The sequence below is a fragment of the Leopardus geoffroyi genome, chromosome A1, assembly GCF_018350155.1.
Source record: "Leopardus geoffroyi isolate Oge1 chromosome A1, O.geoffroyi_Oge1_pat1.0, whole genome shotgun sequence".
In the NCBI taxonomy this organism is placed as follows: Eukaryota; Metazoa; Chordata; class Mammalia; order Carnivora; family Felidae; genus Leopardus; species Leopardus geoffroyi.
The window spans coordinates 143,309,479-143,337,286 of NC_059326.1; the positions used below are offsets into that span (position 1 = coordinate 143,309,479).

Below are 27,808 nucleotides of genomic sequence, written 5' to 3' on the forward strand. Positions count from 1 at the left end.
AGTAATTTTGAAAATAGAAGCTCACAATCACTGGAATGGACTGGTAAACATTCTTTCCCATTAATGACACTGGTAGGGGGAAGAAGGAGAAGGGACTAATCCCTGATGGAGGTGAATTAGTAATGTCTTTGTCTCATATGAATAGTATTTTTCTTCTTACAAATAACCTGTATTAAGTGTTAACATCTGAAAAAATGCTTCAGCAAATTTCCACATTTTCTTCAAAATATTTTAGAAGACGTTACAAGAGAATAAGGATTAGTTCTTGAAAACCGCAAAGTAAAAATGTAAGTATACTTATTTAGAAAGCTAATAAAGTAAACACTTCGGGCCACTAAACTCTATTTTTTTATTGCCTGTTATTCAAAAATACATACATTGTTTCTCACTTCCCAGAGAATGTAAATTGTATCTATTACTGAATTACTATAGCACCTCTTATAAAATGCTACCTGTTCACAATTAAGGTAAAGGAAATTCTGACATTTCTAAATTGTTAAGTTACAATCTTTCATAATCTGTCTTAATTTTTAAAAAACCTACTCTAAATTTTGAGGTTCCATGGTGGAAAAATAACAATAATTATGTCATTTTTAACTGTTACTATAAGGGAAATCCTACAACTTAAATTTTCATCTGTAATTGTATTCATGATAGCACTTCTTGTGAACTCAAGTCCCAATTTTACACACAAAATCTTAAAAAAAAATTTTTTTAATATTTTTATTTATTTTTGAGACAGAGACAGAGCATGAGCAGGGGAAGGGCAGAGAGAGTGGGAGACAGAATCTGAAGCAGGCTCCAGGCTCTGAGCTGCCAGCACAGAGCCCGATGCGGGGCTTGAACTCATGGAACTGCGAGATCATGACCTGAGCTGAAGTCAGATAGATACTTAACCGACTGAACCACCCAGGCGCCCCATACACACAAAATCTTATCCAAACAAGAGTCAGCCACAGAAATGATATCTATTTTAGTTCCCAACTAAAATCTTGTAAATTTTGCCTACTATCCATAAGAGGGGGAGACAGAAGGCACAGCTGTGGAGAGTATAAAACCCCAGAACTCAAAAACTTTTTTCTTGTTTCTATCATCTTTCAAGTAAGTACAAACTGTATTTGATTCAAGATAAAGCACTTCTTAACAATTCTAACATATAAGTAAAACTGTAACATTTCCAATGAAATTTAGTTTTTGAAACTGTACAAAAATCCCTCATCAGTTTTAAAATAGTAGCTTTCTGCAACTCTGATAATGGATGAATGAATCTATTAAATAGGAATGAAATGAACCCACCCAGATTCCATAAATTTGAGTAAAATTATAGTTATACTGATTTAAAGCAAAATCAATGTACTAAAGAGTGATATTTCTGCATACATCCTTTAATGAGTATCTGTTGGAAACACACAAAGTGGCAGAAAAATCTCTTTAACAGAAGATACATGCAGTACCCCCAAAATGTAGAAGTTCTAGCAGCACCATAAGAATATATTATTGAAACATTAAAAGAATGTAAATATAATCAGTGCTTAAAAGAATCTTTTTTCCATTAAGATAACCAAAACGTTATTAAAATTCGTCACTACGAAAATAGTTTCACGAACTACTAATGCATGTGTATGTCTGTTCTGGACCCTCAGAAATATGGTAACAACACTTATTTATCAACATATTCCTGTATATTTGGGAGCATAAATTTACAATGAACAAAATAAAAAGTTTTAGTTTTCAGTATTACGTTATAACAGCAGGACACTAATAAAATTAACTATTTCCAAGAGAATTTTAAACAGCTTTAAATCTTAAAAAAACAAATCCTGTATTTTCTTCTTCTTAAGTGCTAACAAGTAATTTCAGAATTCTATACAGTCAATGTTATGAAGAAACAATAACTCCCTGGAAGGAGAAAACAAAACCTTCACCCAACTGTATATGCTGGTCTATTAGCATATAGCTCTTCATTTAGTATATAGCTAATCCAAGACTAAGGTCTCAAAGGATGCCCTGAACACTTCAGTTGGTCAGTGTATACCTGCTCAGTCCCAAAATGATTTTTATCATTTAGGTTAAAAAATATTTTAAGAAAATATAGCAAGTTAGATAAAATGTAATGCTATTTCCTCAAAGAAATTAGTGAATATTTTCATCCTCACAAACTCCCTTTTTTACACACCCTAAACTTTAAAAAAGCATTTAAATAAATACATTATAAATTTATTAATTTATTGAAACTTACTCAGTGAGAATGTTTTTGCATAGCTTATGGCAAGGGCATAAAACAGTACTTTAGCACTTGACTAAGGAGTATTTAACAGCCCATACATTTCAAAATTTAGTTCAGCAGTATAATTACAAATCAAAGAGTAAATAATTCAAGGTAACCTGCTAATGCCACTGAATTAGAGAATATAAAACACTGTACTACCCTCGTAAATAAGTTTTTAAAAAGCTAAAAAGTAGTTTAAAAAGTATTTGTGGATGAAATTATGTCTGAGATTTGTTTTAAAAATAATACAAAAGTGGAAGAGTGTGCAGGGATAGAAATGAATTGAGATTAGCCATTTTTTCATAATTCTTGAAGCTGGGTGATGCACTAATGGGAGTTCATTACAGTATTCTTTCATATATATATGAAAAATTGTGTAAGTTTAAAGAGGAACAAAAAAAATCTTGCTTATATCTTTAAAGCTAGTACTTTTTAAAAAGTACATAAAACGTACAGAGAGTAAAGAGCCAACTGTAGCAACATTACTAAAATTTTCAGGACCAAATGAAAATCAGGGCTTTCTTTTGGTATGTTAATTAATTCATGAGATTTAGGCATACAGTTTGAATTTTAAGAGCACAAATTGTCTTGCTACGTGCTATTACACCATCAACTCTTAATTAACTTGAATAACTAGATCACTGTTCCCCATATCCTTCCTTTACAAAGGACAACACATAGACATAGACATTCGAGTGTTTTGCTCCTTATGTAGCAATAAGACGGCAGAACAGAGAAATGCTGGCAAAATATTTTTTGTTCATTCTTTTCTCTTGAAATAAGGAAAAAAGGCAAAACAGCCTAAATAAGCCTTAAAAACATAGATTTTAATTGTCTTCCTTTGCCACGGGGGGAAAAAAAAGTGTTTCAAGTGTAAACACCTACAAGTCTCAGATTTAAGTGAAGATTACTTTAATGTTCTTTGTGTTTCTAATTCATGAAACACTGATCCTATGTCTACAGAGTTCTCCTAGGACAGGAAGTTATTAACTTCCTGACAACAATGTGCATGTTATGGGAATGGAGCTAAAATACACTATTAACTGGCTGTACCTACTGGGGTCAAAAGGTGATCTGTACTACTACTAAAGTTTTTACTACTGAACAATGTGACCTAGCACAACTCACCTAACCTCTGTGATTTAGTCTCCTCATGTGTCAAAGGTACACATTTTCAAACTTGGACGTTTTACACCACGATCCAGAGCACACACATAAATCTGTATATGACTAAAATAAAGTTTCTACTTTTAACGTGAATTTTACTCTGATGTTTCCTATTTTATTATGTTTCATTTCTCAGAATGCCAGGAATAACCTAAATTGATTTCAAACTACCAGTTTGGAAGATCTTGGTTTATACCATCTTTAAGGTCTCTTCTGTTATTTTGGGATTCTAACATTGGCTATAAAACATTCAGTCTTCTATTTCAGGTGGAAATCAAACCAGTTCAGAAAATAATCTTCAAAAATCTTATTAACTAAAGAATATTTAAAATACTCTAACTGGAGAACTATAAGATTGTGTTAATACCTTTAACATAATTAAAAGCTTAAAATGACCTGTTAAATTCTTTTCAGAACTCAAAATATCTCCATGGCTAATCTATAGATTCTACCAAAGAAGCTGTATCTTCAAATCAAAGTAAATCCTATTAGACTCCCAGGAACAGAGAAAATCAATAGATGACTAATTCTAGTTAGTAAATTCAAGTACAAAGGATTAGTAAAACAAACATTCTGAGAATTTGGGGTGTATAAAGTAAAGCAGAAACAGTTTTTACAAATGTTAAATATAAAAGTTATTTCCAAAGCTACAGTATTCAATGCACATGGCTCATTTAAGTGTTAGCCAAAGAAATCAAGTTTGTAATTATATGCAGTGCATTTAAGTCTTTGAAATGGGTCTGCTAAATTTAACAGGAATAAAATTTTTCCTTCCCTCGGCATTTTTTTAAATCTACATACTAATCACATTGCTCTTTAATTCTAATTGTATATTCAAAAAAAGTGTGTACTTTATAAATCAATGTGAAAATGCAGTCTTCAGGGAACTCAAAAATTTTCATGTGTTCAGTAATGTTTGTAACAACAGAAAAGAGAATATGCTTACACTGCAATAGTTAAAGCATGATCTCCATAATTCTAAGATATGTCTACTGTTTTATGCAAAATTACTGTATTTTTAGGAACAAAATTAGAATACCTCAAAATCAAATAGTTTTCCTCACACATTCTTAAAAAAAAACCTGTAACTAATTTCTTCTTCCTCAATCTGACCATGAGGTCTCTCAGTGTTTGTCTCTGATATGTATAATCTATGCTGCTTCTAACAGTCAACAAATTCAATTGAAATTAGAATTCTCATGGAAGAGTTTGGATGATATCACTTCACAATTTTTCTGAATATGCTAAAGAATTTGATTTTTTAAGATGTGGTCTTGAAAAGAAAATAGTTTTCCTATGTTGTGCATCTCTTAACTTTATTTAAAATTACCTAGTCAAAAGTTTCCAAAGGATGAAAATTAATTTTAAGACAGTGACTAATAGGTTTCTGTTTACATTTGCAAGGCTACAGTTCCACAGACCTCCCTACATCCTAAAAATACCACAGAATAGCAAATAATTAATGTAACTGGTTTAGAACACATTTAAGATACATTGTATCTTTTTCAAGTACCAAATTCTTTTAAAATTCAGAAGTATGTGAAGATTTATCTTCTGTTAGTTGATATGCAAAATTTAAATCTGACATTAACACTAATAGAAGTGACAATAACTTGTTTCCTTCTGTGAAATCCTACAGTGAGATCACCTCTAAGAGTACAGTGAAGCTTAATTTCAGAGTAGGAAGCCTGTTTTTTTAAAAAAATGTATAACCCTCAAGAACACAGATGAAAGTGGAAACCAGGTTAACAAAGAGGCCTTTTACGGCTGTGTTAAAAAAAAAATAAATAAAAGAGTAGAAGAGATTTATAATAAGATATTGTTTCACTGAAAAGTGATTTGTGCTGCAATTAACTAGGTAGCCCTTTTTCTACATAAAGGAAATGTTCATTCCAGTCTATCTAGCCATCCATAAACTATAAATTATAAAAACCTTTCTGAGGTTAACAGAAAAAGTAAAAAAAAAAAAAAAAAAAAAAGACTGACCTGGAATTTTCACTCAGGGTAGTAACTTTGCAAGATTTATCTAAAACCAAGTAAGTTTCCATATTTACACATTTTACTTAATCATGATGGTTGAATTGAATCTGTACCTATGTGAAAATGGCAATGCATTCTGAGTTGGTTCAGCCCTTGGTTCTGAGTTCTGTGTCACGTCAGGTGCTCTTTCATCATCTGTTCCATTGATACTTTCTGGTGTTAAAGGAGACTGAAGATCCCCGCCTGCTGATTCCTTTAAAAAAAGGGAGGTAGGGGATAAAAGTGTTACGCTTTTGTTAAAATACACAAGATTATCTTCAAGTTAAGAGTGACTCTGATGTATGTTTACTTACAAACCATATTTCCATTGAAATATGAGTCAAAGATTTAAAAAAGGAAATTTAAAGGAGAAATAATTTTTTTAAGCAAAGCAACTCATAAAACTATCTGAAACAATACAATTTAGAAATGTAAAGATAACACAATTTAGAAATGTAGTTTCAAAGAATTGAAAAGCTTTTGGGTTTATATAAGCAATTAATTGGTTAGAAGAAAAGATATTCAAAGAATTACTGAAGAAAAAGAAGATAGCACAAAAATGGAAGAAAATGTGATTTTACTTGGGGAAGTAGGAAGGCAAAGGGAAGAAAGAAATCAAGTTTTAATTTTTTTTATCTGCCCTACTTTTCAGTTCCAGAGTTATCTACAAAAGCAGCCAGAAATCTCTCTGTAACATATACAAAGTGAGTTTATTTCAGCTTTTCTTGCCTGTTACTCATAATGGAATTATTTTTCTTCACAAAATTTTCTGTCTTATTTCTACTTTTAATTAACATTTGTCTATCAAGGCAAACTTAATTTATTCTTCTGGAAAACAAGTGGACTTTAAAATGCAGCTCAAACTGACACTTATTATTGTCACTGCATCATAAGATTATCTAAATTTGGTATTAGTAGAGATCAGAATGAGGGCTCATTGGACAAACCTGTTAACCAGGGGCAATCTTAGCATGGGATCATTAAAGTGCACCTTTGTGGACCCCTTGGGATCTCTGGGCACTGAAAGTTTACAACTGAAATATTAGGCTATGCTAGTGAAGAAAATGAAAACATCAGTGTCCAAGAGGAGAGTGGGTAGGTATGGTCACCATCTGCCAACTTGAAAGAATACAGGTTTTCTTCAAATAAAAATAAGACAGGCACCTGAGATGGTTTAGTTCCTAGAGCATATGACTCCTGATCTCTACTGGACTGGAATCTCTACTCTAGAGTTTACTTTAAAAACAAAAACAAAAACAAAACAAAACAAAACAAAAAAAAAAACAACCAACAAGAAAAATATGTGTAATACAGGAAAATGCTTAGAATTAGAAAAATATGTAAATATAAGGAAATATCTAGATTATGATAGTTTATATACTTTACCTAAAAATATTGCACAGGGAGAAATGTTAGGAATATAGAAAATATTACTGTGATGAGGGTAACTTTCTTTTGTGGGTTTCTGGTTTTAAATTGTATGTATTTTATTTCATATGTAAATATTTTAACTCATTATACCATAATGCTATTAATTATACAAGCTTATTAAAGGTCAAAAGGCTACTTTCTTGATTCCACCTTATCACTTCACTATTTTTCAATTATTAATGGAATTTCCATATTGACCTTTAATTTCATTCTCCTAAATCCTCTTTGTTTCTAGTAATTGATGGTCAGTCCAAGAATAAGGTTTACAGTATAATGTTACAACATAAAACCATATCCAAGGTGGTTACTTCTAGGTCAGTTATGGATCATGCGAATCAGCCAGAAAAAGTTTAAGCAGCAAGAAGAAATTAATCAGAGCTATTTCTCTCCAAGAAAGACCAAACCAAACTAAAATAATCAAGGTGGACTGTCCAATCAGCTAAACAGTAAGTTGATTCAGTGGAAATGAGAACAAAACAAGTTACGTTGTTAACCTGGAAGGGCATAACCAGCATTAGCAACTAAGGATTCACCTAGAGATTTTGCTAGAATAGACTGATATGAGTGTGAGGGACAAAAGTAGATCAGGATTAAAAGAGAGAGAAGAAAGAGGGACAGTTGTTTGATTTCTGGTTCTCACTGCCTTCGGGGGAAAATGAATGTTTGGGTGCATGGGTCTTGGGGGAATTAGGAAAGCTGATGTTACTGAAGTAGAAAACCCATTTCAGAGGCAGGAGAAAAAGGAAGAAGGAAAGAGAGGAAGAAAGGGATCGAGGCTGCGACAATTCCAGTATCGCAAGTCAACAAGCTTTTCATTAGAAAACTTGAATATTAGCTCTATTTAATGAAAGGTAGATTTAGTTACCCTAGACATTATATCTAAAGTGAAAACAAAAAGCCCAGAGCATGTTTTTTTTTTTTTAAAGCAGGTTAAAAATTCATAAAATCCTAAGAAAGAGTTCCAACAGTGCATAGGAGCATAAAAGGAAAATGAGATTCCTTTGACTTTTAACTGCCCCACAGGTAGTGAAAAGTATTCTGTGAAACTTTCCAGGAATTTCATATATGCTGAAAATAGCACAGCTGTTTTATTTAACATATTCCAAACATCTAGTTCTTTTTTAATCTAAATTTTGTGTAATTTTTAAAAATGTTTATTTATTTTGAGAGAAAAAGAGAGAAAGAGAGAAATCAGGGAAGGGGCAGAGAGAGAGAGAAAGGAAGAGAATTCCAAGCAGGCTCCATGCTGTCAGTGCAGAGCCCAACGCAGGCTCAATCTCACGCCTGTGAGATCTCGACCTGAGCCAAAATCAATAGTCAGGTGCTCAACCCACTGGGCCACTCAGGTGTCCCTAAAGGTGTACCTTCCATAAAGTCAACATTTTCTATCTTTAGTTCAAATATTAAAATAAAAAACTTGGAGATGTATTTATTTGACTAGAAACTTTTCAAAGAAAAAAAGGGTAATTTGTCTTTAAAAAGACATTCCATTTTTTGTTTCTACAGTGCTGTTCTTTTTTTTTTTTTTTTTTTTTTAGTTTATTTATTTTGAGAGAGAGAGAGAGTGAGCGAAGTGGGGAGGGGGCAGAGAGAGAGGGAAAAAGAGAATCCCAAGCAAGCTCTGCACTGTCAGCACAGAGCCTAATGTGGGGCTTGAATCCACGAAGTGAGATCATGACCTGAGCTGAAGTCAGATGCTTAAAACTGACTGAGACACCCAGGTGCCCCTAGAAAGACATTCTTAAGCTAATATGGCCATTTTAAGGAAAAAATTATCACACAATACCTTCTTTGATATATGTATGTATGTATATACATACACCAAAGGTGATAAGAGAAATGAAAAATGTAAAACATAAAATACGAAAACGTAAAACATGAAAAACAAATGACCTGGGCCCTCTCTCCAGGCCTTAGGATAGTATCACCAACATCCTCTCTGGTGTCTGTGCTGTAGTAGGAGGGTGGGCCGGAAGGATGTGATGGCACTGCCCTTCCCCACTAGACTAAATACCACTAACATCTTCCCTTTAATTCCAATAAAGACTAAATTAAAATTCCTGTTACAGTTTCATCCTTTCTGACTTCAGTAAAACAGAGCCTCTTCTCTTAATCATTTAACAAATATTCATAGAAGACTTATTCTATTTCCTGTCGCTTGTATTTAAATGAAGATGAGAATACTCTTTTCTGGGCAGAGGCTCAGACAGGAAAAACTGAGGGACAACCTTAGGATTTTGAGTTCCCATGGCTGTGGATACGGAAAAAAATGCTAGGGAAGAGACACAGAAGGGCAAAAAGATATATAAAAGAAGATAAGGTTAAGATAAATGTCTACTATCACAAAGCATTCCCTTTACCTGGTCACCATCTCTGAAATCCCACTTTCTGACAACCACAGAGTCTCTTTGTACCCTGACTCTAGATTAACTCATGTTCTTCCTTCCCTATGTAAAGTGTACAGACTGATGCACAGTGCTACTGGGTTCATCTCTAGTCTGCATATTCTTGTACCTACCAGCTGCCTTAAATGATAACCAAGAATCAGCTGTATCTGTCCCAAACATGTTTATGCCAATTGTATTCATATCATTATATAGTTCAATTACATATTACACAAATTAATAAAATCTGAATGCAAACCTAGAGTGGTTATTTTGATGAAAATCAAACTACATGCTTTGAAATGACTAAAAGGTAAATGACTAGAAAATAAAATCCACTATTGAAGTCGCTGTATATAATAAACAATTACATAACATACATTATATGCTACCCATATAGTATCAGAAAAATGACATAAAAACCTATCATACTCAGATTTCTTTGTAAGTGACAAGAGTCAGCTCTACTTAAAGGAAAACAGGAAATTGCTGACAATTAATGAACATGGTTTGTGTCAGAAAGAACATGGAATTCCAATCAACATTCATATTCAAAGAGAACACTTGACCTTTAAATAAAAATATTGGCAAATACATAAAATAAATTACTGAATTTTATTTTACAAATTTTTAAGGATTTTTTAAAAACTCCATCATCGAAACTGACTTTTTTCACTAACTTATCAACTACTAATGTTGATTCCAACAGGTAATAGGTGCTGTACAGCCTCCTATCCTCTCAACATAACCTGCTCTTTAGCCTGGTATCTTCTGGCCCTCTGCAATTCCTACTTTGTGAGGTGCAATCTCTCTACACTCAGCCTAAACCAGAATGCCAATCACCTTAATGATATTCTCACTAGCATCATCCCAATTTGGGGGATTCCTTTACCTTCCACAGTAACTATCTTGCCAATTTCCAATTTCTCATCAACTGAACCATCATTCTCTATTCTTACGTGACCAAGCTATCAAGTGCTGAGAGAAAATACTGTTAGGTATGCTGATTAGTGTCATGAAAATAATCCTGAGCTCTGACTTCAATTATGCTCTTGAAATACTGAATAAGCTTTAATTTTACTTACTACTCCCACTGGACTCTTCTTTTTTACTTTACCTAACAGCTGTTCCAAATCTGTGTTCAAGCCTCGTCTCTCTTCAAGCTGTCCTTCCTCTCAGTGAATGACCCAACTCTTCCATCCAGAGAAAATAGAAATAAACTGGCATGGGTTTCCTCGGTCTTCCTCCTACCTGTATCTGAATTCATTTTTATCCTTCCCTCCTGTCTCAGATGAAGAAGTGGCTCATTTGTCTCTAACCTCCTCGCTTACATTACCTTCCCTTGCACAATGCTCCATCAATGATCCATTCTTTCTATTCTTCTCTTTGTCCTTTACTGACTCCTTCCTTACATTTAAAAACATATTCAAATCACTCCCACACATACATAAAAGAAATATTCTTAGCTTCACATCCTCCAGAGATTATCATGTTGACTCTAATTCTCCTCATAGAAAAGAAACAATTATTTGTGACCTTATTCTCACTATCAAACGTTTCCATCTCAAGAATACCTTAAAGTCACCAATTCTACTTCCTTTAATTCTAGAAACTACTTCTCATGGTCCTTTCTTCACCAACAGTCCACCTGTAATTACCAATGAACTCCAGTTAGGTTTAAAGTACTCTTAAGTTTCATCCTACTGGAACCCCCCTCTGACACTGCCAAATCATCGCCTCCAACTGAAAATGCTCTTCTCTTGACTTCTGTGCTAACATTTCCTGCTGGCTCATTTCCTACCACTTTTCAGTGTCTTTCCCTGTATCTTCCTCAATTTAAGTGACAATCTTCAAATGACAATTTTTGACCCTGTCTTCCCCTATCTTTGCATTCTACTTTCTTTCTGGATGATGTCATTCTCTCCTATAGCTTTAACTATACTCACTTGTTGATGACTCTTGAGACTTCGCTCCAATTCAAAATATCTAACTACATACAGGACACATCCCCTGATGCTCAATTAGGATACAAATTCAGTATGTGAAGTGGAAATCTTCTGAAGTTCATGCTACAAAACAACAATAGAAGTTTCAAAAACAGCCAGCTCCTGTTTTATCAGCCTCCCTCACCATTCCTTCAACTGCTGTATTTCCTCCAAGTTCGGTCAATTTCACCACTGTCATATCTATTTCCTCCTCTCTATTCTCACTGCAAACACCTAGGAGGTAAACCCAATAGAGAAATGGATAAATACTCCACTGAGGCAAGTAACAGGATTAGAGACTCTTAAGTCCACTGTCCTTACTTTGGACAGCAAACCATAATATCCAGAGAATTCTAGTGAACCTTTCCTGAGATTGTTTTGAGCTATTTGGCTCAGTAAAACCACTTTTGTTATGTGATAGTAAGAAATTATCACATTAATTTATAGGCATTCGCTAATTACAATGGTATATTTGTATGCTAGATATGTAACTAATACGGTTCATAGTAGTAACACTTGGCTAATACAGACCACCTTTCAAAAAAAAAATCCATGTATAGCAAGTAACATCCTTTTTTAAGAAAATCTGAAGTATTTGAGATTTATTATACTTGAAATGTCCAAAGAGATCATATAATTCAAACCTCTGACTTTACAGATTTAAGAACTACTACCCAGGCAGGTCAAGTGACTTGTAGAAGATCAAATAGCTAGTCACAGAGATACTAACAATCAGTTACAAAAAAACAGTGCCTCATTTGAGTAAATACAATTTACCATTAAAATGAACATTAAAAAATTATGGTATTTATAACAAAGCTAAAGAAACTTTGTTCCTTCTTTGAATATACACATACAGACATATTCTACTTTTTCTATAAAGTGAATTTTTAAAAATCTGAGGAAAAAAGCTAGTCTAAATATAGATTAAGAGGCTACAACATATCTAATACTATACAACCTGACAATTTATATGGGGAGGGGGGAATCTAACTTTTGTTTGACTACAAACAACAAATGCATTAATATTTCACTCCATTTAAAAGTCTTAGTGAACTGTCAGCTAAAACTTATTTTTTTCTAAACTCCAGTGAAGAAAAAATTGCATTATTTTGATTATGTAGCCCCTTTTAAAGCCAATCATCACTCTTGATTTTATGTCAAGATTATTAAAAGATTCCCATGGAAACACAAGAAGAGAAGATCTCCAAAAGAGGAGAAGTTCTAAATTAATGTCTGTTATTTAAAGAAGGACATGAAACAGACTAACAACAAATACATGATTCAACTTATTCCTGGAGATGTGTTCCTGATAAAGACAACATAAAGACTATCTGACATGACCACACATTCTATCAAGTGTACAAACTTGGCCCAAGAATTTAAGAATGGGGAAGCAGCTAACTTGGCTCTAAATGCCCGACTCTCTTCATCACATGCCCTTAGGGATGAGGAATAGTTTGTCTACAGCACTGCTTCTCAAAGTGTGGTCCCCAGATCACATCTCCTGGAATGCTGTCATCAGAAACGTAAATTCTCGCCCCATCTCAGCCGTATTAAATCAGACATGCCAGGAGTAGGACTCAGCATTTTGTGTTCTGATAAGTTTTCCAGGGTACTCTGATGCAGGCCACATCACCAATAACAGCTGTTAGCACTTAAGCACTTACTATATAATAAGCACTTTGTAATCCTCATTTAATTCTCACAACAACCCTCCAAGGAGATACTGTTTCTTTTTTTTCCATCAAGTTTTTAATTTTAATTCCAGTATAATTAATATACAGTATTATATTAGTTTTAGGAGATACTGTTATTCTCATTTTATATATTAAAAAAAATAACTTGTCTAAATTAAAAAAAAAAAAAACAAAAAACAAAAAACAAAAACTAGTAAGGGCTGGAGCCCAGATTAAAAAAAGACAGGCTATAAAACCTACATTAGTGCCATTATCATTAGACATTGCCATTATCATATTTATCCTCTCCAACAATCCTGTAGTGTAAGTATGTAATTGCCATGTTACACATGTATGAACAGACCTAGGTGAAGCCATTTTCCCAAGATCACATAGTGACAAAAAAAAAAAAAAAAAATTATGTATATACTTTTCAAGAGCTATGACCAACTGAGTGACTACCACTGTCAATTATTCCATTTAACTTCTTGATCCCCTTAATTACTGAGTAGTAGTCTATTCTTCAGGCAGAATGTTAATTTAGCAGGTTAGGTTAAATCAGGGAGAATCAAACTCTACTCTCCAGATGAGTATAATCAGAGTGGCCAGCAGTCAAACATTTCAAAGTAAAACAGAGATATTAATGACATATGTAAGAGAATGTCACAAAAAGGAGGGGGAGGAAATGGAAATGAAAATAAGTATATTTTTTAAAAAATATTACTCTGCTTTGTACATCAAATTAGCAACCAGACTTCAAATGTTTTGAAAAGACAACTTAAGGTCAGTGTATTTTGGCTTTCAAATACTGATAAACTTAAGATCTTTTTTAGTCCTTCTATTTCATAGTATTTTCCATATATAAACATCTTGGATATACTCTTTTGATGAAAGTGAAGGCTTAAAGACATTCCTACCACCAAAGAGGGGCAGATATCTTACCAGCAACTTGCTCATGGCCAATTAAATAAAGACATGTTATGATCAGAGAAACAAGAACTAAGTACAACGGCCAAATGTAATCAATTATAATTTTATTGGAGTCCTTTGCTTATTCTCTAACTGCATGTGCTGTAATATCCTCTTACAATGCTAGAATCATTCACCTGAGGACCTGGAGTTCCCAACATGTATTGGTACTAAACCTTAAATAGGTTTTTATGAAAAGTATACTCTAACTCCCGTAGCACTTAGGGAAGAGAGATTCAACGCAAGTTTCAAAATGATCATTCATGTTACTCCAGGTCAATGCAAATGTTGAGGAGGTACAATGGAGCCTTGGCACACCTTTAATCTATGAGGAAATATGTACTTTAAGCATAGTTAACAGAGCTCTCTTGTTCTGTAAAAACAAAACAAAACAAAAACAAAAAAACCCACCCAACTCTTTATACCAGTAGGGTTTATCAAAACCCAGTGGGGTGCCAGGTGTGAGGTGGAAGGTGAAGAGCAAAAAAATTTCAAAAATGGCTAGTCGCTAAATTCCCAGGCAACTCCGATTTACTTCCTCAAGTTTTATGTAAATCTGCTACTACTGACAGTATTCCAGAGAAACATTTATAACATCTGATTTTTCCTTTTCATGTAAACTCCTGAGTATGCTTCAAAAACAACTGCTATAGACAAGAACCCAGCCCAAACCTGAACTCTACACTTAGGGCACAAATTTAAATAAAAATTTATTTTATTTTATTTATTTTTGAGGTGGGGGGAGGGACAGAGAGAGAGGGAGAGTGAATCCCAAGCAGGCTCCCTGCTTTCAGCACAGAGCTGGACATGGGTCTGGCACTCACGAACTGTGAGATCAAAACCTGATCTAAAATCAAGAGGTGGACATTAACTGGTTGAACCACCTAGGCATCCCTGAAAATTAATTTTAGAAAAGCCTATTAAAAAAGTTGAATCATACCATGTACATTAAAACCTCTGTAAAAGTACTGAAATAGTATTTAAGGAACTTAACTCGGAGATCTACTTAATTTCCAAATGAAGGAAGATTATGATGGGCAAGTCACAGTATTAAATCAATTGTTAAAGGAAAATTGTTTGGGTCTCAGTACTAAGTATAAAGATGTCCCAACTGTCAGATGTAATTACACTTAAAATCAAGGAAAACAGACTAAAATCAAATAAAACAGATTTTTTTTTTAATTTTCTATGTATTTGACATTTTGACATCTTAAAAAAAAACCTTTCTGGCTAGCCAATTCTTACTACCTCCTGGCTAGCAAGGAGGTAAGATGGGGGCATGCCTTTGATATGCAAACTAACCAACGCAGAGCTATACCTCCTTCATCTGGCCCACACACCCAGGATGCAAAATTCCTCTGCCTTAATCATCCCAGAGCCAGATACCAGGCAACAAGGGAATACCCTATTAAGTTTAGAGCCTACAGAAATTATTCAACAAGCCAAATAAACTGTCTACCCTGCCCTGCCATTCCCAAGGAAACGCCAATATAGCTCTAGCCTCAGCTTTTCCCATGCTCCTGCTTTCTGCCTCCTGACCACCCTGAGGCTTCCCTATGTGCCCCTCAGATGTATGCTATGCCACCTTTTTCTAAGACCTGTGAATACAATAAACTCATTTTCCTGAGCCTCTCCTGTGTCTCCTCTTGTGATTGACCATCACAGAACATAAAACATTAGGCCAATCTATGCTTTTTACACATGATTGTTTTAAAGTTATATGCACATCAAAAAATCTGAGTTATAATTATTAAACTCATTTCCTCCCCAGATTCTTGCAGACATTGGCATACAGGAAAAAACCACCTTTCTCCACCAGTACAGATTAAGTGAAGGGCATATTCTATGTCCACTTTGGAAATTACCTTAAATTTGCCATTGTTTTCCCAAATGTAACCCTGGCATAAAGGATACCATCGGAAATGAGTAAGGCTCAAAAATAGGAATAGAAATTAAATACCCACCTGTGAAGGTGTACTGGTAAGTTCCATCTTTTCTTGTGATTTCTCCTTTGCTAGTCGAGCAGCTTCTTTAAATTCCTGAAACTTTTCTGCGAACTGAATGTATAAAGACTATATACATTAACCAAATAAAATAAAAACAGGTCTCACTGCCCACTTTTACCTTGGTTTTCTTTCAATTGCTGAATAACTGACTCTTAACACAAGCGACGTAGCCATCAAATCAATTATAGGTGTAATACGAAAATGAAGGAAAAAGAAATCTAATACCAAACACTTATCTGTACACTACAAACTCCTTGGACAAACTGCAGTCAAAGACATCATGATAACTAACTTAGAACTTGAGGTCAGCTAGTTTATCTACGTCTCTTCCTCAGTGTTCAGATACACTTTACTAAGACCAAGGTGCAGAGTATAGGATGGGAGTGGAATCAGTAAAGATTAGCATACTTTGTTTATCACAGGGGAAAAAAATGAATCTTTTAGGTATTTACTCATAAACATCTCGGTATTTGGAGTGTGCTTTTAAATTTTACTGGAACATAAACTCTCATATTATGTGAGGCTTTTTATTTTCAACAATATAAATGGCAACATTTACTATTATCGCTAAATGGCATTACTAAAACTTCATTTCCAAAGATTCTTAAACAGCTAATGTACAACAGCAGAGAGGAATAACACGAACTCCACAAAGGTCTTTAAAATTGGTAACAACAAGAACAAACTATGGTACGTAAAATGCTAATTCCTACAAATCCATAGTAATCTAGAAATGTCAGAGCCACAAAGATTATCTATTACTGCTTTGGAAGTGGAAACCAGTCTACATTATTCTCAGAGTAAGTTAAGGCTACACAATAATCAAATTAAAAAGTCAAAAATCTCTATGCAACTTAAAGCACCAGCTAGAGCTGGTAATTAAAATATGAAATTATGGTTCCCTACTCAAACCCCATAAGCCAACCCTGATTTCATTTTGATACTGAGAAGGAAAACTTGTGAAGGAAAGGTCATTGTACTCTAACCTGCCTTGGACATTTGGAAGAAGGCTAACATTTAAGTTTTCATTACAACTTTACTTCTTACATTAAAGTTGTCACCTGTAACTTGTAGATCAGGGAACTGAATGTATATTACTACTCCTTTTTCAAGTAAGGAGGTATTCTGTTCAAGTAATCTGAACACAAAGCTAAAAAGGTCTCATTCACACTTGTGTAAATGGAATAAAAAGGAAACCATAATTAATTTCTCTCAATGTAATCTGAAGTAGAACACAGTTTTTCTTACACTCATCTAGCATTCCAACATAGTTAATGTTTAAAACTCTTTCAACTTCATAAAGGTTCACACTACTGTTAATTTTTATAGGTTTGTGTTTCCATGGTAACAAAATACAACTTAGTAAGCACTCTAACAATCCAAGCACAGTTGCAATTTTCCTCATACATCAACCCTACGGACCAAACATTTCTCTCAATACAGCTACTCTCTCTTATTTTGAGAGATCCTTGTCTAGAATTGCCTTCAGACTTTCTAAAACCCTTATAATGCTTTGATTCACTTACGGTTTTTAATGATAAAATAGGCCAGAATAATTACATGCTTGCTTCATTTATGTAAAAGATTATAAACTCCTTGGGATCCCCTATAGTCTATAAAGCGGCAACAATGGTCTTTAAGGTAACATGGAAAATAAATCATGATTTTGTCATCTCTGGACAAAAACATTATAAAGAGACTGATCACCAACTCTTGGAGCCAAGTCCAGTGAATAATTCCTGGAGCCAAGTCTAGTTTATTTAATGTAGATTCTCCCTCAAAATACTAGGAATCACTATCAGTAAGGTTGGTCAAAAGTATATGTTAACTTGAAAGAGGAAAAATTCTTGAAATATAAAAGCCATTCTCAGAAAAAAAAGATCAAATGAAAGGATACAGTATAACTGACAGAATTTAATAAGCTATTACTTTGCCACATTAGCTAGCTGCCCAGTAACCTCAAAGATGTGACAAAAACTTAATTTGCAGTCAAAATTACTTATGCCAAAAAATCATTTCATACAAGTTTATTTGAGAAATTAATCCACAATTTAGTTCCTGTCAAGAAATTTAGCAAGGGTAATATATCAACTTTTTTTGCTCTAGACTTTAATAGACAATTTCAAAAGGAAGTTCCAAAAAGGTTCCATCTGAGTAATGGCAAAATTATTAGAACAAATGTGTAATTTCCTAAGGGGATTATTTCTGGAGAGGCAATGCTCAGCTGGATACCTGTGTCCCTGCTATGTTGAAATACTTTGAATCTAGAATTCATACCTTTACCACAGTCCAAGAAATGTATTTAGAGAGTAAGATGGGTGTAACAGAAAACAAATCAGAAACACTTTTTCATTTTCATCATCCTACAGAGAATGGACTTATAATCATGAAGGCGAAAGTTAAAATAGCCCTAAAATTGGTCCCTAAACTGTAATTTATATTAAAGGTAATAAAAATATTTGAAAACAACCATGTTAAGTAATGTCTACAACCAAAAAAAATGGAAGCAAAGATTACTTCAATTATTGATCTAACTATACCCACGAGTCAATAAATAGTCACAAAAATGTAAGATTATTTTTAAAAAGAACTTATTTTTAAGCATCAGAATGATTTCTGTAATGAATAGCTTACAGTGTAAACATAAACAGTGTATACCTACAAGAGTCTGATGACCCTGAAGCTGAACATTTGTAACTCCCAAAAGGCATCAAATTATTGTGAAAGGTAGTGTTATCCTTTTAATTGAACATTTCAAATAGAGAAGTTCAAAGAATAAATCTTTGGGTCTGGTGAGCATAAAATCTGATGAGCCAAGTGAGTACTTCTCATCTCCTTGATCAGTATCTTATCCTGAGACAGTTTCCTCTGCCTTAGTCTTTGTGGATGACACCCACAAGGCACTGCTGGTATAAACACTGCAAGCTGCTGCTGGTACGCGGGACAACTCTTTTATTTCCAGTAATTAGCCTGGTGATGTTCTGTATTTTGTTGGCCTTTCTGGCCACAGTCATTCACTTGGTCAGTATCCTGCAGGAACTCTTCATGTGTTTGTTAGATCTCACCACTCTGTACTATATTACAGAGTTTGAAGTAATTCTCAGAGAAAGCACCATTTTCCCTAAACAAAGTAATTCTTAAGTGCCTGCTGTCATGTCAAAAAGCTGAAATCTGTATCACTATCAGCTTACGTTTTCACAATTCAGAAGAGCTTGCTGTTTACCTTCTTGCAGACCATCTCCACTAAGGTGCTAATCCCTGGGCAAAGTCCATTCAGAAGTGATAATCCCCAACTGTTATGTGAACTATCATACAGAGAGTTAACACCCAAATACTTCTCTATCAATGGTGACCATTTTTAATGTGTATAAATTATTTCCCAATTGACAGTGAAATCCAATGATCTCTCACTTCTTGCTTTAAAATCACTATAATTGTTCTAGAGTATTAAATTTCTCCTACATTTTACACTTTTCATTTGCTATTATATATTTAAGACCTATGATTTGAAGATGAAGATTTCCACGTAATCTAATGAGTTGACTTACTTTTGAAAGATGATGCTCAGAGGAGAATCCCAGTCCGTAAACAGTGTTTGCCCGGCTATCGGCCCACTGGCCAAACTTCTGAGATGTTTTAGTAAATGTCATGTTTGGGGTGATGGTGCTATTAATTATTGCCTAAAAAATAAAATAAATATGAGTTACAAGCCAAAAGTTAGCAAACAGGCATTTAAACACAGGACTATTTACTTCTGTAAAAAAACAAAGGATTTCTAATGAGTTTGCTCACGGGAAAAACAACCCCTAAATATATACTTTACTTCTTTTCCCACAAAGTGGTATAAATTCATGATACTGAGATTCACTATCATTTCTATTTAACACATAGTTTCTTACAAAATTAGTATTTTGGTGTTATTAAATATTGATTTTGGTGAACACCATAATAAATTCCAACTATTACTGTGTATCATATTAACAGAAGTACCTTCCCACTGACAGTACTATAAAAGTATATAATCAGTTAAGTTAGTGAGTTAATGCCCTCCAAAATTCAGATTACAAAGTGATTCCAGTAATAATAGAAATAAACATGTTACCAAATTCATAAGCAGTTTTTTGGTGAACTACCAAAAGTAGAATGAAAATCAAGCATTTTCAGAACAAAGCAAAATCTATTGAACATGTGAACAGTACAAATAAAAATACTTATGAGTATGCATGTATTGATGAAGTTATAATAAATGTATGACACCTGTCCTACTAAAGAAGATAGTAAGAGTAGCTGGCCCCTTGCTTTCTGTCACAAAAGCAGATGTGTTATCTGTAGTTCTATGAGAGCTCTTACCCTTGATTAAGCATTTTTACCTGTGACAAAATTTAAATACTCATACTCAAACCTCCTTCCCCTTCAGTTCAAAAGCTGCTTTTCCTAGCGTGTCATTTTAGATTCTGTAAAATGTGGCTAACAAAGTACTCTAAATTGCAGGTAGTCATGAAATGAAAAGACTCAATGGAAAAGGATATATTAACAAATGGTTAATAACAAAATATAACAAAAGGTAAGGAATCTGGTTATGGAATCATTTGGTTATACAACTTTTTTTTGCTGAGTACCTATTAAATGCCAAGCACAATTCTAGAGAGTTGAAATGTAACACTGAACAGTAAGTAACTGTGGATTACATTCTAAACCAAGAACAGTCAGTCAATTAACATATACGTAAGTAACTGACTAATGTAATTTCAGAGTGTTATGTGCTGCGAAGCCTGTAAGACCAGCATGTGATAGAGAGAGGGAGTCTAGAAGGCAAGGACTGGCAGGTACTAGGTTAGATTTGGCGGTCCTTGAGTGTTCCCGGAGGAGGGTGCTTGTGAGCTGAGATCTAAGTGTTTTCAAGGAGAGAAGGGCATTTTACATGGGATCTCAGTAACTCTCAAAAAGTGAGGTAGCAATAGGTTTTATAAGAAAACCTGTAAGAAAACCTGTAAGAAAAATGACCCATTTGCTGTAGGTCACAGACCTTCACTTTCAGCTCTTTCAAATGAACTTCTTGATGCTTTTAAGGTTAAGAGTCCCATTTTAATCCCCATTTGGAACCTTTCCTTGCCTCCACTTGTCTTGGGGATTACTTGTTTAGGGATTCTTTAATCACTGAAGAAAAACTTTAAAATGAAAGACGATCCCACACTTAAAAAACATTATTCACAGGATGCTTGGGTGGGTCAGTCAGTTAAGTGTCCAACTCTGTTTTGGCTCAGGTCATGATCTCATGGTTCATGGGTTTGAGCCCTACATCAGGCTCTGTTCTGACAGCAGGGAGCCTCCTTGGGATTTTCTCCCTCCCCCCACTCTCTCTCTCTGCTCCATCCTGCCCCCCAAAAAAACTTAAAAAAATTATTCATTAGAATTCTTTGAATAGAATGGTTTCAATTTTTTGAAGATGAATCCACTTAAAAGGAAAATCTTAATTCTTTAAAATAAATTTTCTCTCAATCCCAGAGTTCCCATCCTTTCAAGGAAAACAGGTAGAAATGCTGTGTCATTACAGATCATGTAGTGCCCTTATCTTGGCCCTCGGCCATGCTGATGTCTCTGCAGCATGATTAGAAAGCCTTTAAGCAAACTTTACATGCACAGTAAGGGCATTAAATGAGAACAAACGGACATTTTCTAATCAGGGGCACCTAAGGGCTTTCCAACTCATCACGCAGTGCAGAAATAGAAGTGGGGCGGGGAGGAGAAAACACTCATTTAGCCACAAGTAAGCCACTCTGCTTACACTATTGCTTACCAAAAACAACTCTGCCTGCAGGGAACTGCAGTAGTTACCAGCATCAGTTTTAAAAAAGTTAACTAGAAAATGGAACATGTGATAGAAATCATAACTGCTACAGAGGGTAGATTTTGTTAAAATAAATAAAAACTTGTTCACAAGAGCTATTTAACAGTGTAATGTTTACAAGCTGCAAAGTATACTCAAGAATGGAGGCCAGAAGCAATAGTTCCTATCGCCTCAGAAGGAAGGACACATGAGAGTTATTTAATCACATGGGACATGGGAATACTTCAGTTGAACTTTATTCTATTTAAGTCTCCCATCTGATAAAACTCCATCTTATCTGTGGTTTGGGCCAAGAGGGAAATACAGATTATAGAGAACTGAAAGTTCCAGTCAGGGAAAAGAAAGAAATTAATATTCTAGTGGCTGAGATCACAACAATTAATATCTGTTGATGTCACTAAATAGTTACAAAATATGACAAACTTATTCTTCATTAAAAAAGTTTTATAGAAATTAACTATTGGTATTTCTCAAGTCCTTTAAATCCTCCAAGTAAAAATGAAAGAGAATCAATTATTCTAATAAATACATACTAGTCACTTAAGTAGAAGATAAGGGGCAAATAGCCCCTGGGGTTCTGTAATCTAGTTAAGGAGATAAGCAGTGAGCACAAGAGAAAATGAATTGAAAGTTGAGCATTAAATTATCTTTTGTTTCCCCAAACCACTAGGCAATACCTAATAGCCTAAAAATATTAACAACGATAACAAGAGCAGGGTTTTTATAGTGGTTACTATACACCCTTTACGTGTTTTTGCATAAATTACTTAATCTTCACATGAATCCCATGGCGTAATGATGTAGGTATTTTTATTAGTTCCTTTTTACAGATGAGAAAATTAAGGTGTGAAGACATGAAATATCTTGCTCGATCTAGGTCACATGGCTAGGAAGCAGGAGAGCAAAAATTCAAACCAGAGAGTCTAGGTCTAGAGTGTGTGCTCTTAGACCTTGGGCTGACCTCCTAAAATTTCTGCAAGTTCAAAGGCCTCATGGCTTTAAAAAAACATGAAGGAGAAGAATGAAACCCTTGTCCTTCTATACACATTTTATCCAGAATCTGATGTTTGGTATTACTTATTCAAAATTCATTGATTAAAAAATGGCATTTCCCTCCCCTCTTTGAAAGGCATACTATCTATAAGACAATGATCAAAGTGCTATGCAGATATTAACTCACTTAATCCTTACTAAGAATAATGAGGCTCAGAGAAATAATTTGCCGGAAGTCAAAAACTTAGTAGATGGCAGAGCTAAGATATGAACCGAGGCAGTCCATGCTCTTAAACATTATACTATTTGCCTCTCCTAAAAATAAAAACTTAGGTCTTGTCCACATGCTTCCCTTCAGAGTAAGGGATGTCAGCTTTAATGCTGACACTGACCAGACTTCATACCATTTAGGGACTTAGAATTACTGAATAATCTACAAAAGTGTATCTGAAAAGAATTCTAGCTCCTCACTAGACTGTAAGCTCCAACAGTGTAGAAACTGTCCATTCTGTTTACCACTATATTCCTAGCAACTAGCATAGTGCCTGACATGTAATAGATATGCAATGAATATATAATATATCGAATAAACTAACCTAAAATTTGTAGAATATTTTGGAATGTAACTCAATATAAATAAGGTGGTCAATCCAAGTAATTTAGCAGATAAAAAGACAAAAAGTGTTGCTAAAAATGATCAATTTTGGCTTTTTGAAGTTTTTAAAACTCAAAAGGAAATATTGTATCTTAATAAAGATGAAAATTCCCCAAATAAAACAGAAGATGCCCTACTATAAAAGCAAAAGAGCAAGATCATTTAAAGAGAATATAACTTACCTTTGAGCCATCTAAACTGATTATCCTATACACATTTCTTGTGCTGTCATAGAAATAAGACACAGTAACTGCATGCTTGCTGGTGGGTACCCAGTTCTTCTTTGTGTTTGGGTCAATCTGGAAGACGTGAGCTCGAGTGCTGAAGATGGGTTGTTCCCTATCAGGCAGAAAATAAAATGACAGATTGAAAGCAGTCATTTTATTGCACTGGACAACAGAACATGAAATCTGTGAGGATGACTCCACTTACCCCAAAACTCCCACATCCCCCAAGACGATAGAAACATTGTTCCATATTTGAATACTGTAAATATTCAATCATAAGCTTCTTTAAAACAATTATAGTCCATTCTCATTATGTGACGAATCTGTCTACTCACTAAAATGTATTTGTAACTCCAAAATCAGTACTTGAGGTACCTTCTTAGTCTTTTGTAGTGGAAAGATGCAATCGCCTGACATGCATGCTTCCATCTGAGGTTGATCAAGGCAACACTCTGCCTTATTTCAGCTCCCATACTATAAACAAGTGTCCTTTTTGTGATCTATTTGGCACCATGCATTTCATAATACTGTGCTTTTTGTTGGTGTTTTCACTGTGTAAAACAGCTCCCAAGCATAGTGCTGAAGCACAGTCTATTCTTGGATGCAAGAAGGCTGTGATGTGTCTTACGGAGAGAACGTTATAAGCTATGCTCAGGCATGAATTATAGTGCTGTTGGCCATGAGTTCAACGGTAATCAATCAATTGTCTATATTAAATGAGGGATCTTTAAATACAAACACACATAAAACAAGCTTATGTATTGACTGGTTGATGAAAATGTGATCGGAGGCTTGTAGGAACCTAACTCTCTGTATCCCCTAGAAGCAATCTTTTGAGTATTTGATAATTCAGTGTTCGTGATGCCTGTATAGAACACAACTACTCTAAATAATGAGAACCGACTATATTCTATTAAAATACAAGAACTTTATATAAGCACTAGGTTAAAAATGTTCACCTATTTAAAACTAGATTAATCCAGTAACAGGTAATAAACTTACTGAGAAAAGTTGACCTCTACTATATTAAAAAGTATACAGAAAACAAGGTAGCTCACAACCATAGTATCTTTTACTGAGTAGGGCCTTAAACAGATTTTAAAAATAATTTCAAGAACCCAAACTATTAAAAAATGTGTATCCAAAATATCATTAGCTTATTTTACATTCTGGAAAACAAGCATGTGATGATATATATGCAACAGAAGCATGAGAATGCAAAATTTTCAAGTTCTGGAAACAGCCTTTACCAGGCTTTTTTGCTTTGAGCCCAAATAAATTTCTTTCAATTACACAACATCTTCCTTTCCTAAAGCTACATAAGGTCCTAAAGAGAATTTTAACCAGTAAAGAAAGGAGAGTATGGAAGAGAAGAAGTTAGAAAACAGGCAAGGCAAGTCTGGCCCGTGGCAACATGACTCTTCAGGTAACAGTAATAGGCTGGGTGTCACATATGTCTATGATCTTCTTCAGCCCTTGGAGAGCAGGTATGAAAGGGAGGCCCCTTCCCTGTAGGTAACCTGGCTCCTCCAGCTTTATTTCTGGAAACCTCCATAACAACTTTTCTTATTCTAAGAATCTGTTGTGAAGCAACTGATACATTTCATGCCACTCCCTAAAAACTGAAGCAGAGAGTCATCACTTCTGGCTTAACTCATATTACATATAGATTCATTCAACAAATAATTATTCACAACCTCCCAAGGCATTGTGCCTGGATGAAGAACTCTTCTGAATTGGAAAGAGGTCTAGTTCATTCCCTCTTTCCCTATCTTTAATCCTTCAATTTTTCAGTGAGGCTACACTTAGGTTATCTTCCAAAAAGCCCTACAAACCTTGAGGCTTTTTTTTTCTCTTCAATTTTTAATTAAAGTTCTAGGTGTAGTGCAGTTGGTCAGCCTCACTGTAACTAACTAGTTCCAATCCACAGGAAAACGCAAACACACAAGTGTATTTATTTAGGGCATGGAGGGAAGGGAAGTAGGAACTCTAGGGTTATCTAACAACTTCTCCCCCATTTGACAAGCAGTAAATTTCTAAATAGTGCAGGGTGTTGCAATATATGTATTTTATAAGAAACAAAAATAGTTAAGACAATGATATTGCCTTTACACATCTTATATGACCAATCAACCAATCCCTATCAGCGGAAATCTAGTGTTTTGAATCTTATAAATACTTTCCACATTTTAATTCACATAATTATATTAATCTGCACAATTAATCCATAAATTCAATTCCCTTGTGAATAAAAATCTTTAAACTAGCTGTTTTACAAGTGTGCCTTACGAATTTGAGTATCAACCAAGTACACTGCTTTTCTTCAATTCTCTTCTGAATAGGTGATTTCTTAAAATTACAGTTCAAGATTTCTGGTCAAAATCTTGTCAAACTCTAGATTAAAAATATTAGGAAAATAATTTCACCGCTGACACAGGGAACAGAGTTCCTAGAAGTAACAAGGAAGTTACTACATCTATCAAGGCATACTAATAAATAGTTCACACCTTTACTGAATATCTACAAGCCAAAAACAGATAAAGATGGTCCCTGCCCCTGAAAATGATGAGGGAGGACAGATGTCAAAAAAATAAAATGCTCTTCACCATGACAGATTCTTTGGAAATAAGTGACCGAGAGCTACCATGGAGAATGTGATGTCTTAGTAGAATTTGAAACAAAGTATGGCAACAGTGGGAAGAGGCAATAGTACACAGGTAGGTGTATCAAGAACCTTAGTGAGTGTGAGTGCCTTTGAAGAATGAGGCTAAAGAGAGAAGCCAATTCATATGGGTTCCCTCTGGAAACTACTCAGAGATTGTAAATAGAGAACAGCTCTATGTTTTAGAAAGACACATTTGGCAGTACTGAAGGGGTGGATGGGAAGGAAACAAGACTGAACACAAGAAGGCTAGTCAGACTCTTATGAAAAAAACTCAAGTTTTAGAAATAAAGACGAATGGGGTGCATGGGTGGCTTAGTCGGTTGAACATCCGACTTCAGCTCAGGTCATGAAGTCATGGTTCGTGGGTTCAAACCCCGTATCAGGCTCTGCGCTGACAGCTTGGAGCCTGGAGCCTGCTTCAGATTCTGTGTCTCCCTCACTCTCTTTGCCCCTCCCCTGTTTGTGCTCTCTCTCTCTCAAAAACAAATAAATAAAACCTGAAAGGAAGGAAGGAAGGAAGGAAGGAAGGAAGGAAGGAAGGAAGGAAGGAAGGAAGGAAGGGAGGGAGGGAGGGAGGGAGGGGAATGGAAGTTAGGGAATGGAATGAAGATTGAGGAGGGATTAAAGGTAAATTTAGAAAACAGAATCAGTAAAATTAAGCAACAGATTGGTTGCAGGGCAATGTTTCTCAAACAGGGGTGATTTGTCCCAATTGGGACCTTTCACAATTCCTGGAGACATTTTTGGTTGTCACAACTGAGGAAGACTGCTATTGGCACGTAGGTGGTAGAAGCCAGGGGCATCAGTAATCATCTACAATGCACTGAACAGCCCCCTACAAGAAAGAACCAGACCAAAATGTCAATAGTGCCACTAGCCATGTTGGGAAACAGAAACTGAAGTCTGGGTTTGAGGAAGAATTATATGGGAGAGGATGAGTGAAGTTTTGACCAAGTTCAGATGTGTATAAGGGTTTGCATATAAAACTGTCAGAATGGAAACTTAAAAATATTAGTTTGGAGCACAGTAGAGAAAACCACGGAGGAAAAAAAAGTTGGGGGAGTCATCAAGAGATCGTATCACACTAGTCTGTTTAAGATACATTTCAATAACACTAAGCATGTGAATTTCATTCTCGAGAAAAGCTCTAAGAAGCAGCAGAGAAAAGCTATACCTGAAATCTTAAAGCTCTTAATTTTTAAAAGGATCCGTAAAGCATTTGAAACTAACTGGCCCAAGTGTCCAAGTGTTAAAGTTAATACTTTTTTAAGTAAACTGGATGGCATTCATCAATAAAGATTAGACACAGTACTTCCTTTATAGCAATTCACAAAAATACTAACTGCATCAGATACAAATAGTTCCCAAAATACATTCTATGGAACAACAGTCTTAGAAATGAGTGTTCGGTGTTTAAATAAATTCTGCAAACACTGTTCTGTCCCATTCTGAAATACTTATAATGTACATTAGTGTATTAAAGGTTCTAAAACATCCTGCAGTAAAGAAAC

General features: G+C 34.7%; 1 protein-coding gene across 3 annotated transcripts in view; it reads right to left on the bottom strand.

Annotated features, from left to right (window-relative positions):
- Positions 1-27,808, bottom strand: part of HOMER1 (homer scaffold protein 1) — a 143,689-nt gene that overhangs the window by 65,711 nt on the left and 50,170 nt on the right. For all 3 annotated transcript variants that reach the window (XM_045496653.1, XM_045496645.1, XM_045496662.1), the window contains 4 exons: positions 23,588-23,744; positions 19,458-19,589; positions 15,868-15,960; positions 5,530-5,669 (listed from right to left, as the gene is read on the bottom strand). In XM_045496653.1, coding sequence (XP_045352609.1) covers positions 5,530-5,669; positions 15,868-15,960; positions 19,458-19,559 — 335 coding nt within the window. In that variant the 5' untranslated portion in view covers positions 19,560-19,589; positions 23,588-23,744. The remainder of the gene's footprint in view (positions 1-5,529; positions 5,670-15,867; positions 15,961-19,457; positions 19,590-23,587; positions 23,745-27,808) is intronic.